At 44.5% G+C, this 15,810-nt stretch overlaps 1 protein-coding gene across 3 annotated transcripts in view; it reads left to right on the top strand.

The window, feature by feature from the left end:
- LOC129842839 (microtubule-associated serine/threonine-protein kinase 1-like) overlaps positions 1 to 15,810 on the top strand; it is an 88,782-nt gene that overhangs the window by 24,422 nt on the left and 48,550 nt on the right. Inside the window, exon 1 of one of the 3 annotated variants that reach the window (XM_055911514.1) lies at positions 3,257 to 3,725. The exons of the other annotated variants lie outside the window; for them this stretch is intronic. Coding sequence (XP_055767489.1) covers positions 3,706 to 3,725 — 20 coding nt within the window. The 5' untranslated portion in view covers positions 3,257 to 3,705. Of the gene's footprint in view, positions 1 to 3,256; positions 3,726 to 15,810 lie in introns of those variants that run through there. 3 annotated transcript variants of the gene reach the window in all.

Raw genomic sequence — 15,810 nt, 5'->3', positions numbered from 1 at the left:
GAGACCCTGGGCTATTACTTCACCCGTATGATAATTGGGGAAGTAAGACATCTGGAGGCAGACATTTTGCAATTTCCAGTCTTTATTTATGTAGCGGACTGTCAAACTTAGGTATGGCTCTGTTGTTCTGCTCGACCATAGATTGGCTGTGGTGGAAAAATAAGAAACACTAGCCAGCTTCTCTGCGACTCTTTCGCGGGTAGCAGTGTATAATCGCTGCAGGGCTTCTTCTGTGAAATACTTGCGGCTTGGCAGCTGATATTTGTGGTCAACTGTACCTAGCAGCTTTTTAAAGCCTGGCTTTTCTACTGTAAAGATTGGAACCATATGTAATAGGTTACTGCATCCGTTATCTCCTTCCACCTCAAACTTTTCTTGTCATACGGGATTATGTTTGAAAAGTATGCGGCTATGGTAGTTTGTCTTTTAGCAAACGTTTTGGGAAACGGGTGACTGGAATCGGCGTTGCGTAGTCTCATGCATTCCTCCCATTGCACCGCGTGTTTCGTTTGCAGGTGATGGAAGGGGTTTGGTTGTACTGCTGCTTTTCGTAGAAATTGTCTTTCCAAACATTTTGCACAGGACATTCGTTTGCTGAACATCAGACCTCTTAAACCCGCACCACTTCCATATTACTGGAAAAACATTGCTGCCCTTTTTGGGGATGATTTCATCCTCACGAGAGGCTGAGCTGGCTTCCTCACTTTCCATTTTGGTGGAACTCTTACCGCCGCTACACTTCTCCGGCGTGGTTACAATTTGTGAAAGGCTGTCTAGGGTTGTGATTGGTGGATAACCTCTGTGCACGTGTCGTCACGCAATTGGGACATGATTCGACATTGGGCTGACAGAGAAGAGACCGTGAGATGCTGCATTTGTAAAACGTTACAACGTTTCCTGGAGGGCTGGTAGTTTGCCCCCGGTAATGCATTGGGCAGACCGCACCACCCTCTGGAGACCCCTGCAGTTGCGGGTGGTGCAGTTGCCGTACCAGGCGGTGATACAGCCCGACAGGATGCTTTTAATTGTGCATCTGTAAAAATGTATAAGGGTTTTAGGTGACAAGACACATTTCTTTAGCCTCCTGAGGTTGAAGAGGCTCTGTTGCGCCTTCTTCACCACACTGTCTGTGTGGGTGGTCCATTTTAGATTGTCAGTGATGTGTACGACAAGGAACTTGAAGCTTTCCACCTTCTCCACTGCGGTCCTGTCGATGTAGATAGGGGGGGGGGTGCACCCTCTGCTGTTTCCTGAAGTCCACGATCATCTACTTTGTTTTGTTGACGTTGAGTGAGAGGTTATTTTCCAGGCACCACACTCCCAGAGCCCTCACCTCCTCCTTGTAGGCTCATCATCGTTGGTAATCAAGCCTACTACTATTGTGTCGTCTGCAAACTTGATGATTGAGTTGGAGGTGTGCTTGGCCACGCAGTCATGGGTGAACAGGGAGTACAGGAGGGTGCTGGCCACGCACCCTTGCTGGGCCCCAGTGTTGAGGATCAGGAGAGTGGAGGTGATGTTTCCTAACTTCACCACCTGGGGGCGGCTCGTCAGGAAGTCCAGAACCCACGTGCACAGGGCGGGGTTCAGACCCAAGGCCTCGAGCTTAATAATGAGCTTGGAGGGTACTATGGTGTTGAATGCTGAGCTATAGTCAATAAACAGCATTCTTACATAGATATTCCTCTTGTCCAGATGGAATAGGGTGATGGCGATTGCATCGTCTGTGGATCTATTGGGACGGTAAGCAAATTGAAGTTGGTCTAAGGACCAGTGACTCACAATATGTTTTTTATCATCATGGTGATCGGTGACCCTCCCCACCATGTCAGGTGGGTGTTGTCCATGACCTCTGACCTTTACCTCAGGGCAGCAGATGTTACAACAGGACACTGAACATGGGTGAAGCTAGGAACTCCTGTGTCACTTTCCCAGTGTCTCTCTCTCTCTCTCTCTCTCTCTCTCTCTCTCTCTCTCTCTCTCTCTCTCTCTCTCTCTCTCTCTCTCTCTCTCTCTCTGTAAGATCAGACTCCTCCCTCTGTCTCTCTGTATCTTTGCTTACTGTGTTTCCCCAAACTACCATGTCAGCCAAGCAGTACAGATACACTCATACTTGTACATTAGCCATCATTAGTGTCCATAAATCCTGGTTTGAGGTTCCGGATTACCTGCTTACTCCTTCCTGATTCTGGGATATCTGGAAAACCTGGGGATTTTTGGAAAGTTACCTGAATTTTGCAACCGTATTAACCTCCCTTCACTGATATGCACGAGTGCTGTCTCCCCCTCTTGTATATTTCAGCCACAGCCTTTATCTCTCAGCTCAGACTCCCTACTAGGTTGCGTCCCAAATGGCACCCTATTCCCTATATAGTGCACTACTTTTGACCAGGGCCCATAAGGTGCCATTTGGGATGCAGCCCTAGTCTACATTAGAGGGACATCTATTATTGAATTAGTCCCATCAGCATTGCTGTGCAACTGTCAGTCCTGGTCAGCATTTAGTATCATCTCATTTGCTATGTGGATAAGATTTGTTGAATCATTTTGTGCTCTCTGTTCCTATCTTAGCGCTCCGTGATGACGTTCTCCCTTGACTGTGTGTGTTTGTGTGTGTTTTGCATGTGTGTGTAGTATTGCCATTGGACTGTCGGATTTGTTTAATTATTTTGTCGAGTGTGTGTGTGCGCCTGTGCACTTGTGTGTGTCCTCATGATGACGTTCTTCCTTGGCAGTATGTGTGTCCTCATGGTGACGTTTTCCCTTGGCAGTGTGTGTGGTGTTGTTGCACTCAATGCTCCTTCCTGCAATATCTAGTGCAAATGTATGATGTCACAGATCATCATACATTTGTTGGAGAAAAGGAAGGATTTCATGAAATGGCAGGGTGGTTGTTTGTTGGAGAGGGGGAGGGAGGAAGGAGAGAGAGCAAGAGATGAGAGGAGAGGGAGGTAGGGGAATGAAAGAGAGGGAGAGGAGAGGGGTAGGGTACAAAATGACATATCCTATTGCTGTTGTCATCCGATTCCTACTGCAATTGCTGTTTCAAGCTTTCCAATAAGTACCAGTCTCTGTTCTGGTAGCTACACCTCCCGTGCTGCTGTCATCACACACACACACACACACACACACACACACACACACACACACACACACACACACACACACACACACACCAAGCTGTCACCTCATCCCCCCTCCCTCCCTCCCTCCCTCTCTCTCTTCCTCTGTCTTGTCATTTACATTAGTCCACAGTCCACTGCTCTCTGCTCTCCTCCCTCAGATAGCTTTCACACTCACACACATCCCTGCTGTTATTACTCTCTATACCCACCTCTCTCCATCGCTCTACACTTCCTGCCCTTGAGAGCAGCCCCGGAATCCTCCCTCTTTCCGAGAGGGAAGCAAGGCAGTCTGTTCCCTCCCTCTTTTTGTCTCCTCCTCTCGCTCTCCCTCTCTCGTTCTCTCTATCAGTCTCTCGCTCTCTTTCGCTGTCTGTAGCTCTGCTGACATTTCCTCTCCACCCTCTCTCTTTCCCTCTCTCTGACACACACACACTCCCCGTCAGGCTGCCATGCTGGTGCTGTGGAGTGTGTATTCAGCCTTTTGACTGCCTTGCTGCTTGTGTGTCTGTCTGTCTGTGTGGCTCAGCTAGTCTCCTGTGGGTTTGCCAAAGCAGCGCCTCACAGCGCATCCTGTAGCAACATGTTTCGACGTACGAAAAGGTAATGGCAGAGCTTCTCTGTTTTTTCCCTTCTACTGTAGACCTGGTGTCATCCCTCTTTCTCTCTCCTTTTATCTCATTGCTTATCGGTCTGTCTTCTCTCAGTTCTTTTCTATTGTCACCCCCTGTCTCTCTGTGTAGTGATAACATTAACCGCAAAGCTCTCTGAATCTCTCTGTCTTTATTTCTCTGTCTCTCACCGTGGACCTGGTTCCATCTCCCTCTCCGTCTGTCTTGTCATAGCATTAGGTGGAGGTTTAATAAAGGTGTTGTTGTGATGGTTGTCAACCTCCGGCCAGCTCTCATGCTGTGTCACAGTTGTCCCTCTGTCTCATATTGGCACTGGTGTGTGTGTGTGTGTGTGTGTGTGTGTGTGTGTGTGTGTGTGTGTGTGTGTGTGTGTGTGTGTGTGTGTGTGTGTGTACACGTTTTACTACCAGAAGTCCTCACAAGAATAGTAAAGCAACTAAAATTCAAAGAAGGTAGGACATTTTAACGGTGCTCATTTAAAAAAAGGCTATTTTAGGCTTAGGGTTTAGGGTTAAGGGTTAGGTTCAAGGTTAGGTTTAGGGTTAAGGTTAGAATTAGGGCTAAGGGTTAGGTTCAAGGTTAGGTTTAGGGTTAGAGGTTAGTTAAGATAGGATTTTGAATGGGAATCAGTTTTTGGTCCCCAAAAAGTCCTTACAAGTATAATAAGGTATAAGGCGACAGGTAGCCTAGCGGTTTAGAGCATTGGGCTAGTAACTGAAAGGTCGCCGGTTCGAATCCCGAGTCGACTTGGTGAGTAATCTGTTGATGTGCCCTTGAGCACTTAACCCTAAGTGTGCGCGCACGTGTTTTCTCTGTTCCATATGTTGTAATGAACCTCCCTTTGTGAGCATGTTGGTGATGCACATGTATTTGGGATGTTGTAGGTCAGTGTTTCCCAACCCTGGTCTTCCAGGTTAGTTGTAGCCCTGGACAAACACGCCTCCTTCAACTCATTGAGGGATTGTTGACAAGTTGAATCAGGTGTGCTTGTCCAGGGTTGCAATAAAAATGTGTACTGTTGGGGGTACTGGAGGACCAGGGTTGGGAAACACTGTTGTAGATGATTGATAGACATGTTACATACACAAACAGGCAGTCATACACAGGACTCTGGAGGTTTGTGTCTGGTCAGTGGCCTAGCCACTTGTCAGAGATAGGATTCAATGCTGTGCTATATATACTGTTGTGTCTGGGTTAGAGGCTTCTGTAGAGGAGGGTATATAAACCATGGTGTCTGGGTTAGAGGCTTCTGTAGAGGAGGGTATATATACAATGGTGTCTGGGTTAGAGGCTTCTGTAGGGGAGGGTCAATGCTGTGCTATATATACTGTGGTGTCTGGGTTAGAGGCTTCTGTAGAGGAGGGTATATATACCATGGTGTCTGGGTTAGAGGCTTCTGTAGAGGAGGGTATATATACCATGGTGTCTGGGTTAGAGGCTTCTGTAGAGGAGGGCATATATACCATGGTGTCTGGGTTAGAGGCTTCTGTAGAGGAGGGTATATATACCGTGGTGTCTGGGCTAGAGGCTTCTGTAGGGGAGGGTCAATGCTGTGCTATATATACTGTGGTGTCTGGGTTAGAGGATTCTGTAGAGGAGGGTATATATACCATGGTGTCTGGGCTAGAGGCTTCTGTAGGGGAGGGTCAATGCTGTGCTATATACTGTGGTGTCTGGGTTAGAGGATTCTGTAGAGGAGGGTATATATACCATGGTGTCTGGGTTAGAGGCTTCTGTAGAGGAGGGTATATATACCATGGTGTCTGGGTTAGAGGCTTCTGTAGAGGAGGGTATATATACCATGGTGTCTGGGTTAGAGGCTTCTGTAGAGGAGGGTATATATACCATGGTGTCTGGGTTAGAGGCTTCTGTAGAGGAGGGTATATATACCGTGGTGTCTGGGCTAGAGGCTTCTGTAGGGGAGGGTCAATGCTGTGCTATATATACTGTGGTGTCTGGGTTAGAGGATTCTGTAGAGGAGGGTATATATACCATGGTGTCTGGGCTAGAGGCTTCTGTAGGGGAGGGTCAATGCTGTGCTATATACTGTGGTGTCTGGGTTAGAGGATTCTGTAGAGGAGGGTATATATACCATGGTGTCTGGGTTAGAGGCTTCCGTAGAGGAGGGTATATATACCATGGTGTCTGGGTTAGAGGCTTCTGTAGAGGAGGGTATATATACTGTGGTGTCTGGGCTAGAGGCTTCTGTAGGGGACGGTCAATGCTGTACTATATATACTGTGGTGTCTGGGCTAGATGCTTCTGTAGAGGAGGGTATATATACTGTGGTGTCGGGGTTAGAGGCTTCTGTAGAGGAGGTTATATATACTGTGGTGTCTGGGCTAGAGGCTTCTGTAGGGGGCGGTATATATACTGTGGTGTCTGGGCTAGAGGCTTCTGTAGGGGACGGTCAATGCTGTACTATATATACTGTGGTGTCTGGGCTAGAGCGCCTTCCCCATCTCTACGACTATTTTGTATTCCCTCCCTCCCATCATTCTCTCTCTCTCGATCTGCCATAGTACACAATCCCAGTTGTCCTGAAGCGTTTTATTTCTGACTTCATCTCATCTGTTCATAGGAGGATTAGTATAAATCCCTTTGTCCGATGGCAGCAGTGTGTGTGTTTGTCTCTATCTCTGTGTGTGTGTGTGTGTGTGTGTGTGTGTGTGTGTGTGTGTGTGTGTGTGTGTGTGTGTGTGTGTGCGTGCGTGTGTGTGTGTGTGTGTGTGTGTGTGTGTGTGTGTGTGTGTGTGCATCTCTGTGTGTGTGTGTGTGTGTGTGCATCTCTGTGTGTGTGTGCGTGTGTGTGTGCATCTCTGTGTGTGTGTGTGTGTGTGTGCATCTCTGTGTGTGTGTGTGTGTGTGTGTGTGTGCATCTCTGTGTGTGTGTGTGTGTGTGTGCATCTCTGTGTGTGTGTGTGTGCATCTCTCTCTGTGTGTGTGTGTGAATGTGTGCATCTCTCTCTGTGTGTGTGTGTGTATGTGTGCATCTCTGTGTGTGTATGTGTGCATCTCTCTGTGTGTGTGTATATGTGTGCATCTCTCTGTGTGTGTGTATATGTGTGCATCTCTCTCTGTGTGTGTGTGTGTGTGTGTGTGTGTGTGTGTGTGTGTGTGTGTGTGTGTGTGTGTGTGTGTGTGTGTGTGTGTGTGTGTGTGTGTGTGTGTGTGTGTGTGTGTGTGTGTGTGTGTGTGTGTGTGTGTGTGTGTGTGTGTGTGTGTGTGTGTGTGTGTGATAATACCTCCAGCACCCTGTCTCAAGGTTTCTTCAATAGCTCTATCTCTGTAATCTCTTTGTATGAATCTCTCTCCAGGAGGAAACATTGTTCCCTGATCTTATGATGATGGCTTGATCTTCATTAAATTGCACTCCATGTAGTAGGTCACAGATTTGTTGTACTTACTTGTCATGCAAGGCAGGTTTGTGTGTGTAGCTAGTAGCATAACGTGGGCGGTAGTGTGTCTTATGTTCTTATCAGGGTATATCAGTGTTTATGTACAGTATGTGTGTGCGTGCTTGTGTGTGAGTGTGTGTCACTATCTGCCTGCATGTGTGTGTGTGTGTGTGTGTGTTTGCAAGCCGCTCGTTCTTGGCTGACTCTCTCAGGCTGTCTCAATTAGAGAAGGAAGATGCTTTGTGCCCGTGCCCGGAAGGAGAGATGGAACGAAGCAGAGGAGGAGGGCAGAACAGGAGAGGGGAAGAAGGAGTGGGGTGTAAAATGAAAGGCAGAGCCTGAGGTACAGTCTGGGCCTACATTTAACAGCAGCCCACTGGGGTTAACTCAGCACTCTAAACACTCTCTCTCTTTTCTTTAGTCTTTACTTTTTCTTACACTCTTTCTTCTTTTATTTTTAGCTCTACTCAAAATTTAGCTATACTCAAAATTTGTTCTCTCTCTCGATCTCTCTTTCTCGCTCTCTTCTCTTTTCTGTCTTCCTCATAGAATGTCATTTGAAACCTAGTATAGAGGAAAGAGGGAACAAGAGAAAGAAAGAGTGTTTGCATGTAACCCCTCATCAGGTGTGTGTTCTATAGATTTACATTGCAACGTTGTTGAAGTCCAGATTTACATTGCAGTCATATCAGTTGTGTGCCACCATGTTGTTAACCCTACGCCCCCAGTCAATCAATGCTATTGATGTTGTGGTTATGCACAGAGTCTTCTCTCCTCTGTGTTAAGCTACGTACACTAGCAGACTAGCTAACGTGAAAGCAGATTGGTGTAGTTCTCTCTGTGCGCTGTTGGAATATGACTGCTACAGATGTAGGATCTTAATTTGATCACCCTGTTACTGGAGAACTTTCCTGCAATGGAGGACCTTTTTAACTTGTTTAACAGACTTGATTTCCCCTCACGAAAAATGTATCAACCATTAATTATAATCCACGTAATAATTAACCTTTCCTGTTGCTGCAGGATTATTTTCCTGCTGTAGCAACAGGCTCAAATTAATATCCTACCTTTGTACTAGCAGGTGGGCAGTAGTCGAAACAGAGCACAGGGAGTACATCACTTTGGATGTTTTTGGATAGCAGGTGTACACACTAGCTCCCCCAAAACCGTTAGTGACTCAGTGTACTGGTAATTACTTGGTTTCTCATCATGATAGCTGAGTAATAATCTTCTCATCCATCTGTATTTCACAACATTTGTTGTACTTACTTGTCATGCAAGGCATGTTTGTGTGTGTAGCTAGTAGTGTGTGTAGCTAGTAGCTAGTAAACAACTGACTGTAAAGATAAACAATGTGCTCCACTCCACCTTATATAAACTTAGATCAGGTGCTGAATACTTGTCGAATTGTGGTGATATTGATTGCTGTTGCCTCATATGCACGCTGAGGAAAGGCTCTTACCCGCGGCAATAAAAATATGTTAATTTAAGTTTATTCTCCGGAGTGCTGTCCTATTTTTGTTCTTTAAACCCCTGACTGTAGCGTATGTGGCTTGTTGATGGAAAGGAGTCCATGTTCCAAGGCTAAGCATTATAATTCAATCATTGTCATAATAAGAAAAGTATTCGTGTTAATATACAGCCGTACAGAATTTTACATAAATGTATTATTCAAAGAACATGGTTTTCCGTGGTGGAGGATTTGACAACACTTAACCATACGCATCATCAATAATGATATATAAATGTCCTTTAGACCCGGTGTGTATGACACTGCCTGCTTTTGTGTCCCAAACAGCACCCTATTCCCTATGGGCCCTCCCCAAAAATAGTGCACTACATAGGGAATATGGTGACATTTGGAACGTATACAATTATATTTTAACGAGGTAATAGTTCCAGGTCATTTACCCTGTGTGAGTCTCAAATGTCACCCTATTCCCTAGAGAGTGCACTACCACTGTATGGGCCCTAGTCAAAAGTAGTGCACTATAGGGAATAGGGTGCCATTTGGGATGCAACCCCTGCCTGCATAAGGGTCTGTTAACAAAAGCTATAGCTGATTCAATGCACCACCTCCCAGTCTCAGCTCAATATAGCTTTCAGTCAATACACAGTACACAAGATAGCACTGTCCCTCCAAGCTTCTGATGATTGCTGTGTCACTCTACCTCGAAGACACATTTTATTTTTTACACTTACAAAAGCCTAACCTTGTCATCAATAATAATAGGACTGTTCAAAAGGGGGAAAACATTTACCTCAGTTCAGTCAATAGATATTACTGTAAAGATACTTCAGTGCCTCAATTTGCTTCTGATTCTGCTGTGTCACTATGGCTGCCTTGAAGGCACGCTTTGACACCTCAAGAATAGCCTACATAACTTTGTCATAAATCATGATAGGAGAGTTCAAACGGGGTAACTGACTGCCTCAGGCCTACAGTATGACCACAAGGCATAACATAGCCTTTTCATTATTCTGTTTGTTTTAAACCTCCGCGCCTGTGACTGACATCATTTTGAATGAAAGACTATAATAGAGCGCAGTTGCCCACCCATTGTTTCAAAAGCATAACAATAACATGACAAAAATTGGGTCTTAAAGAGGCATATCACCTTGATAAAGGGTCATGATAGTCCTTTCGTCTTTGAGAAAAATATCTATAGGCCTTTCTACATTTGTGGAGGAACATTTGCATTAACATTTTATTAGCATTGTCGCTAGCTCATTGTATGGGCTTAAAGAGCTGCGACATGGACCTAATATCCCTGTTGTGGACTATCCTATTGCTGTTAAATTGTGCTAGTGGTAGCAATTTGCTAGCTTCCGTCGTGGTTAGCTCAGTCAGTATATTTTGGTTTAACAGCCTGGGCTCCAGATGTATTGTAGTCAGACTCACTGATGTGTTTCCTAACTAGAACTCCCCTGGAAGGCTACGCTCTCTCTCAGACAGCTCCAGGCCCTGTCATCTAAAATAGACAGACAGACAGACAGACCTACAGGCCAGAGTTGTCATGTCTTGTCGCCATGCTAGCTACTGTAGCTAGACAGACAAACAGACAGAGAAATAGCTAGATAGACAGACAGAGACAGACATCCTCTTAGATGATGTAGCTACCAGATTTGGGTTCAAATACTATTTGAAATAATTTCAAATACTTCATCTGTGCTTGATTGAATAGTCCCAATACTTTAAACCCTGTCCATCTGGCACTCCAGGCAGGCAAACAATCAAAGTATTTTACTGATTTTAAATAGTATTTGAACCCAGGTCTGACTGTAGCTATCTGGCAGGGCCAGACTTTTCTCTGTCTGTCTGTCGGCATCCTCATTTTATAGTGTAAAGGGGACAACATGTGTTCATCCCAAATGGATCCTATTCTCTACATAGTGCACTACTTTTGACCAAATCCTATGGGTCGTGGTCAAAAGTAGTGCACTGTACAGGGAATAGGTTGCCATTTGGGACACGGTCCATGTCTTCCTTCCCTTTTATCAGTGGATGTGAAAGAACACCCTGCTGTGAGCAGCGTAGGCCCTCAAAGGACTAGACAATGTTTCTCACTAAATTGGTCTAGATGGGAAGGTTGGAGCACTCAGATTTTCACTGACATTTTTTCTTATCTTTCTTCTCCCTCCCGCCTGGCCTCCCTTTTCCTTCACTCAGTTTCCCTCCCTCCCGACTTAGTTTTTCTACCTCTTTCTCTGACTTAGTTTTTCTACCCCCCTTCCTCCCTCCCTTTCCCTGACTCAGTTTCTTGACTCCAGACAGCAGGAAATGTTGCAGTCCCGATTTAAGAAATCCAGAGGAAGTGTCAGAGAAAGTCAATAGACAATAGTGATTGACTGACACACAAACTCCATATTGTGGCTTGACTGTGACCTCTGATTTCACTGCTTCACATCAGACAGCGGTAAACATTAAGAAAATGTCATGGAAAGGTCACCTGACAGGAAATGGCCTCGGGTCGATCAATATTCTAACGATCAGAAAGGTCTGCAGACTGTCCTGTCTGCCCTGTGACTCAGCATGCAGAAGACAACACTAACGTTAACGTTACATCAGCACACACTCATGTTTACTGTACAGACATGTACGCACACAAACATACAGAGGCACACACACACACACACACACACACACATACAAACACACTGTCCACCGTGATGATATACCCGTATAGATGGGTTGGAAATTACTGCACATAGTCTTTAGAAAAGTCTACTATGATATACTGGACTAGCAGTCCCTTTAATAATAATAATCATCAATATAATAATTATAATAATACTTTGGTGGGTGCTTGTCCTATTTGAAATGTGTTTTTTCATATCCCAACCTCCCTGAGACACGCAGTATGGGCAGACATCCAGTCTCTGTTTCATCTTCTTTTGTGGGTGGGTGGGTCGGTGTGTGTGTGTTTGCATCAGAAGTGTCAATGTCAGTATCTTCCTATGATTGGGGAGTAAATAAAATATTGTCTGCTCTGCAATTGACAGAAATGAAATGATGTGAGAAGAGGAGAAGTGGTGCACTCTCACCTTTCTATTTTACTTCGTCTCTTGTTCTCTCTACTTTATTCACTGTTCCCCACACAAAGAGCGCAATACGCTCAGTTCGTATCCTGTGTGTGTGTGTGTGTGTGTGTGTGTGTGTGTGTGTGTGTGTGTGTGTGTGTGTGTGTGTGTGTGTGTGTGTGTGTGTGTGTGTGTGTGTGTGTGTGTGTGTGTGTGTGTGTGTGTGTGTGTGTGTGTGTGTACTCGTATGTGAGACTAATGGCAGTGTGCCAGTGAGGGGCCTGCACGGGGGATAATCGCTCTTCACACGAGTCATTACCACTGATTTGACCTTTGACCTGGTGACAGCCGCCAGATTGGGTACAGTAGGAAACAACTCTCCTCTAACTAGCTATCATTCCCTCTACATGTCATCCTCCCCTTACTCTCTTTATGGTTCTTTACTCCCCTTTTATGTCTCTTCCTTACTTTTTCTTGTTCTGTCAGTCCCCTTCTCTGTTTCTCGCAATGTTTTTTAAATGTAATTTGTCAACGTATTGTGATTTGGAATCTACGTGGGAAATACATTGGATTTGAAAAAAGTCATCAACTACGTTGTTTTGTGTGTAAAATGTCACTCAACCGTTTCCCTCAAAATTTCAAACACAGGATTATGTCATCATTGTAACCAATTTTCAACACAGACAAACTATGTTAAATTTGTACACTACATGACCAAAAGCATGTGGACACCTGCTCGTCAAACATCTCATTCCAAAATCATGGGCATTAATATAGAGTTGGTCCCCCTTTGCTGCTATAACAGCCTCAACTACTCTAGGAAGGCTTTCCACTAGATGTTGGAACATTGCTTACTTGCTTACATTCAGTCAAAAGACCATTAATGAGGTCAGGCGATTAGGCCCAGCTCGCAGTCGGCCTTTCAATTCATCATAAAGGTGTTTGATGGGTTGAGGTCAGGGCTCTGTACAGGCCAGTCAAGTTCTTCCACACCAATCTCAACAAACCATTTCCGTATGGACCTCGCTTTGTGCACGGGGGCATTGTCTTGCTCAAACAGGAAAGGGCCTTCCCCAAACTGTTGCCACAAAGTTGGAAGCACAGAATCGTCTAGAATGTCATTGTATGCTGTATTCCTCATCCACCAAACTTTATAGTTGGCACTATGCATTTGGGCAGGTAGCATTCTCCTGGCATCTGCCAAACCCAGATTTGACTGCCAGATGGTGAAGCGTGATTCATCAATCCAGAGAACGTGTTTCCACTGCTCCAGAGTCCAATGACGGTGAGCTTTACACCACTCCAGGCGACGCTTGGCATTGCGCATTGTTATCTTAGGCTTGTGTGTACGGCTGCTCGGCCATGGAAACCCATTTCATGAAGATCCCGACGAACAGTTATTGTGCTGACGTTGCTTCCAGAGGCAGTTTGGAACTTGCTAGTGGACAGACGATTTTTACGCACCACACGTTTCAGCACTCGGCGGTCCCGTTCGGTGAGCTTGTGTGGCCTACCACTTCGCGGCTGAGCCGTTGTCGCTCCTAGTCGTTTCTGCTTCATAATAACAGCACTTACAGTTGACCGGGGCAGCTCTAGCAGGGCAGAAATGTGACAAACTGACTTGTTGGAAAGATGGAATCCAATGACGGTGCCACGTTGAAAGTCACTGAGCTCTTCAGTAAGGCCATTCTACTGCCAATGTTTGTCTATGGAGTTTGCATGGCTGTGTACTTGATTTTATACACTTGTCAGCAACAGGTATGGCTGAAATAGCCAAATCCACTAATTTCAAGAGGTGTCCACATACTTTTGTATTAATAGTGTACCTTTGAAACAACGTCAGATCTTCAAGGTAACTATAAGAATGCAATAGGCTGGACAGCATCTCTTACTGGAGAGTTGATTGATCTGCAGCTATCCCTTTGGTCTCACATCCAGGGTTTTAACCAAGCCCAGCTTATTTTTGATATTTGTCACTGACTACGACCAATCTGCTATCGTGAGAATTATTGTTGTGAAATCTTCACCTAAAGCCTCTACAAGATTGGTGGGTTCCCCTCGGGACGGTTGAGCTAATGTATGCTAATGCGATTAGCATGAGGTTGTAAGTAACAAGAACATTTCCCGGGATGTAGACATATCTGATATTGGCAGAAAGCTTCAATTATTGTTAATCTAACTGCACCGTCCAATTTACAGTAGCTATTACAGTGAAATAATACCATGCTATTGTTTGAGGAGAGTGCACAGTTATGAACTTGAAAAGTTATTAATAAACCAATTAGGCACATTTGGGTAGTCTTGATACAACATTTTGAACAGAAATACAATGGTTCATTGGATTAGTCTAAAACTTTGCACATACACTGCAGCCATCTAGTGGCCAAAATCTTAATTGTGCCTGGGCTGGAATAATACATTATGGCCTTTCTCTTGCATTTCAAAGATGATGGTACAAAAAAATGCATGGCATTATGTCTAATGTGTAACCAGATCTAATGTGTTATATTCTCCAACATTAATTTTACATTTCAACAAACTTCAAAGTGTTTCCTTTCAAATGGTATTAGGAATATACATATCCTTGCTTCAGGTCCTGAGCTAAAGGCAGTTAGATTTGGGTATTGAAAAAAGTGTCCGATCCTTAATCGGTTTTAAAAGATTCACTTGCTATCGAAGTAATTCCAATGGGTAGGTTCAACAGAGCAAATTAAATGTAACCATACTTATCATACATATCAATCATATAACATCAATGATGCTATTTAGGCCTATATAACATTTGGGAAGTCATCAAGTTAACAAATTATATGTTGGATGCGCGTCTCCATCTCAACCAAAAATAAAAGCTAAAGAACAGGATTAAGCCAGTGGCTCAGATGGAACTATCCAAGCAGCAGATACTTCTCCTTTAAATGTTGATATTTGGTTGCGTTGTCAACCAAACAGAATTCTATATTACTTTTGTAAGACAGTAAATAGCCTGATGTAAGGCTTTACTGCATTGATCACTTGCACCATGTACTTTAATGTAATCTCAACTAACTGCAATCCAGGTCATATGGTTGTGCTATTAGATCAAGCACAGTGATAATACATAAAAAAAATTATATAAAAAATAATATTAAGTTGTTGTATAGATAAACAAAATATCTGACATTGTATTCCCATTTGAACTTTAGTGTGCTTTTAAATGGTTGAAAGCGCAGTGATAACACATTTAGGTGACAACTAAACCAAAACATCCGACATTGATTTCCCATTAGAATTTGGTTGGGCTTTTAGATGGTTGAAAGCATAGTGATGACACATTGGGCATTCAACAAACGTTTGGCTGTCATTTTGAGTGGGCGAAAATAGGTTGGAATCTTATTGATACGTATCTACCAAATATTACCCAATTCTCCACATTGAAATGATGTGGTATGCCCAGTGGGTTACCTTCTCTTTCACAGAATAGACAATAGGTTTCACTCTCATCCTCTTTCAAAGGCAGGTTTAAAAGAGAGAGGCTGTGAGAGCATCACAGTGCGTTCCAGGCTAAGACAGATGGAACTGAGCCGTGATATTTTAGCTACGTGTTCCATTGACTTTCCATTACATTTACATTTTTACATTTTAGTCATTTAGCAGACGCTCTTATCCAGAGCGACTTAAATCTTAAAATAGCTAGGTGGCACAACCACATATCTCAGTTATAGTAAGGGAGGGATCTGGTCTTGACTGCTATCTGGGTCCAGTGTTGCTGCAGCGTGGCCAGGGAGTGGTTCACCTCCTCAGCCTCTCTGAGTCAGCTCAACACCTCAAAATGGCAGTGGAACAGCACCAAGAGAAAGTCCACCACCGTGCTGTACATGGGTTTCCTGGGATTCTCCACATCCAGGACTTTATTCCACTATCTCTAGAGCCTCCAGCTTCTGGCCAATCAGCAGCACAGCCATCATGCACTGCACCTGGTGATAGAGAACAGCCAGTCCTTTGATCTCAAATATGATAGGTCTTATGGGTCTGTGGCAGTGGGCATGGTAGGGTGAGCTTGATGGACAGACTGGACCGTGGCAGACAGGATGGTCCTCTGGAACTGCAGCACTCCTTGCACAGGTTGCGGAAGTCGTGGGTGCCCTCATAGCGTTTGGC

The sequence above is a fragment of the Salvelinus fontinalis genome, unplaced genomic scaffold, assembly GCF_029448725.1.
Source record: "Salvelinus fontinalis isolate EN_2023a unplaced genomic scaffold, ASM2944872v1 scaffold_0070, whole genome shotgun sequence".
Lineage (NCBI taxonomy): Eukaryota > Metazoa > Chordata > Actinopteri > Salmoniformes > Salmonidae > Salvelinus > Salvelinus fontinalis.
The sequence above is the reverse complement of the archived record's forward strand: the minus strand, read 5'-3'. Positions and strand labels throughout refer to the sequence as shown.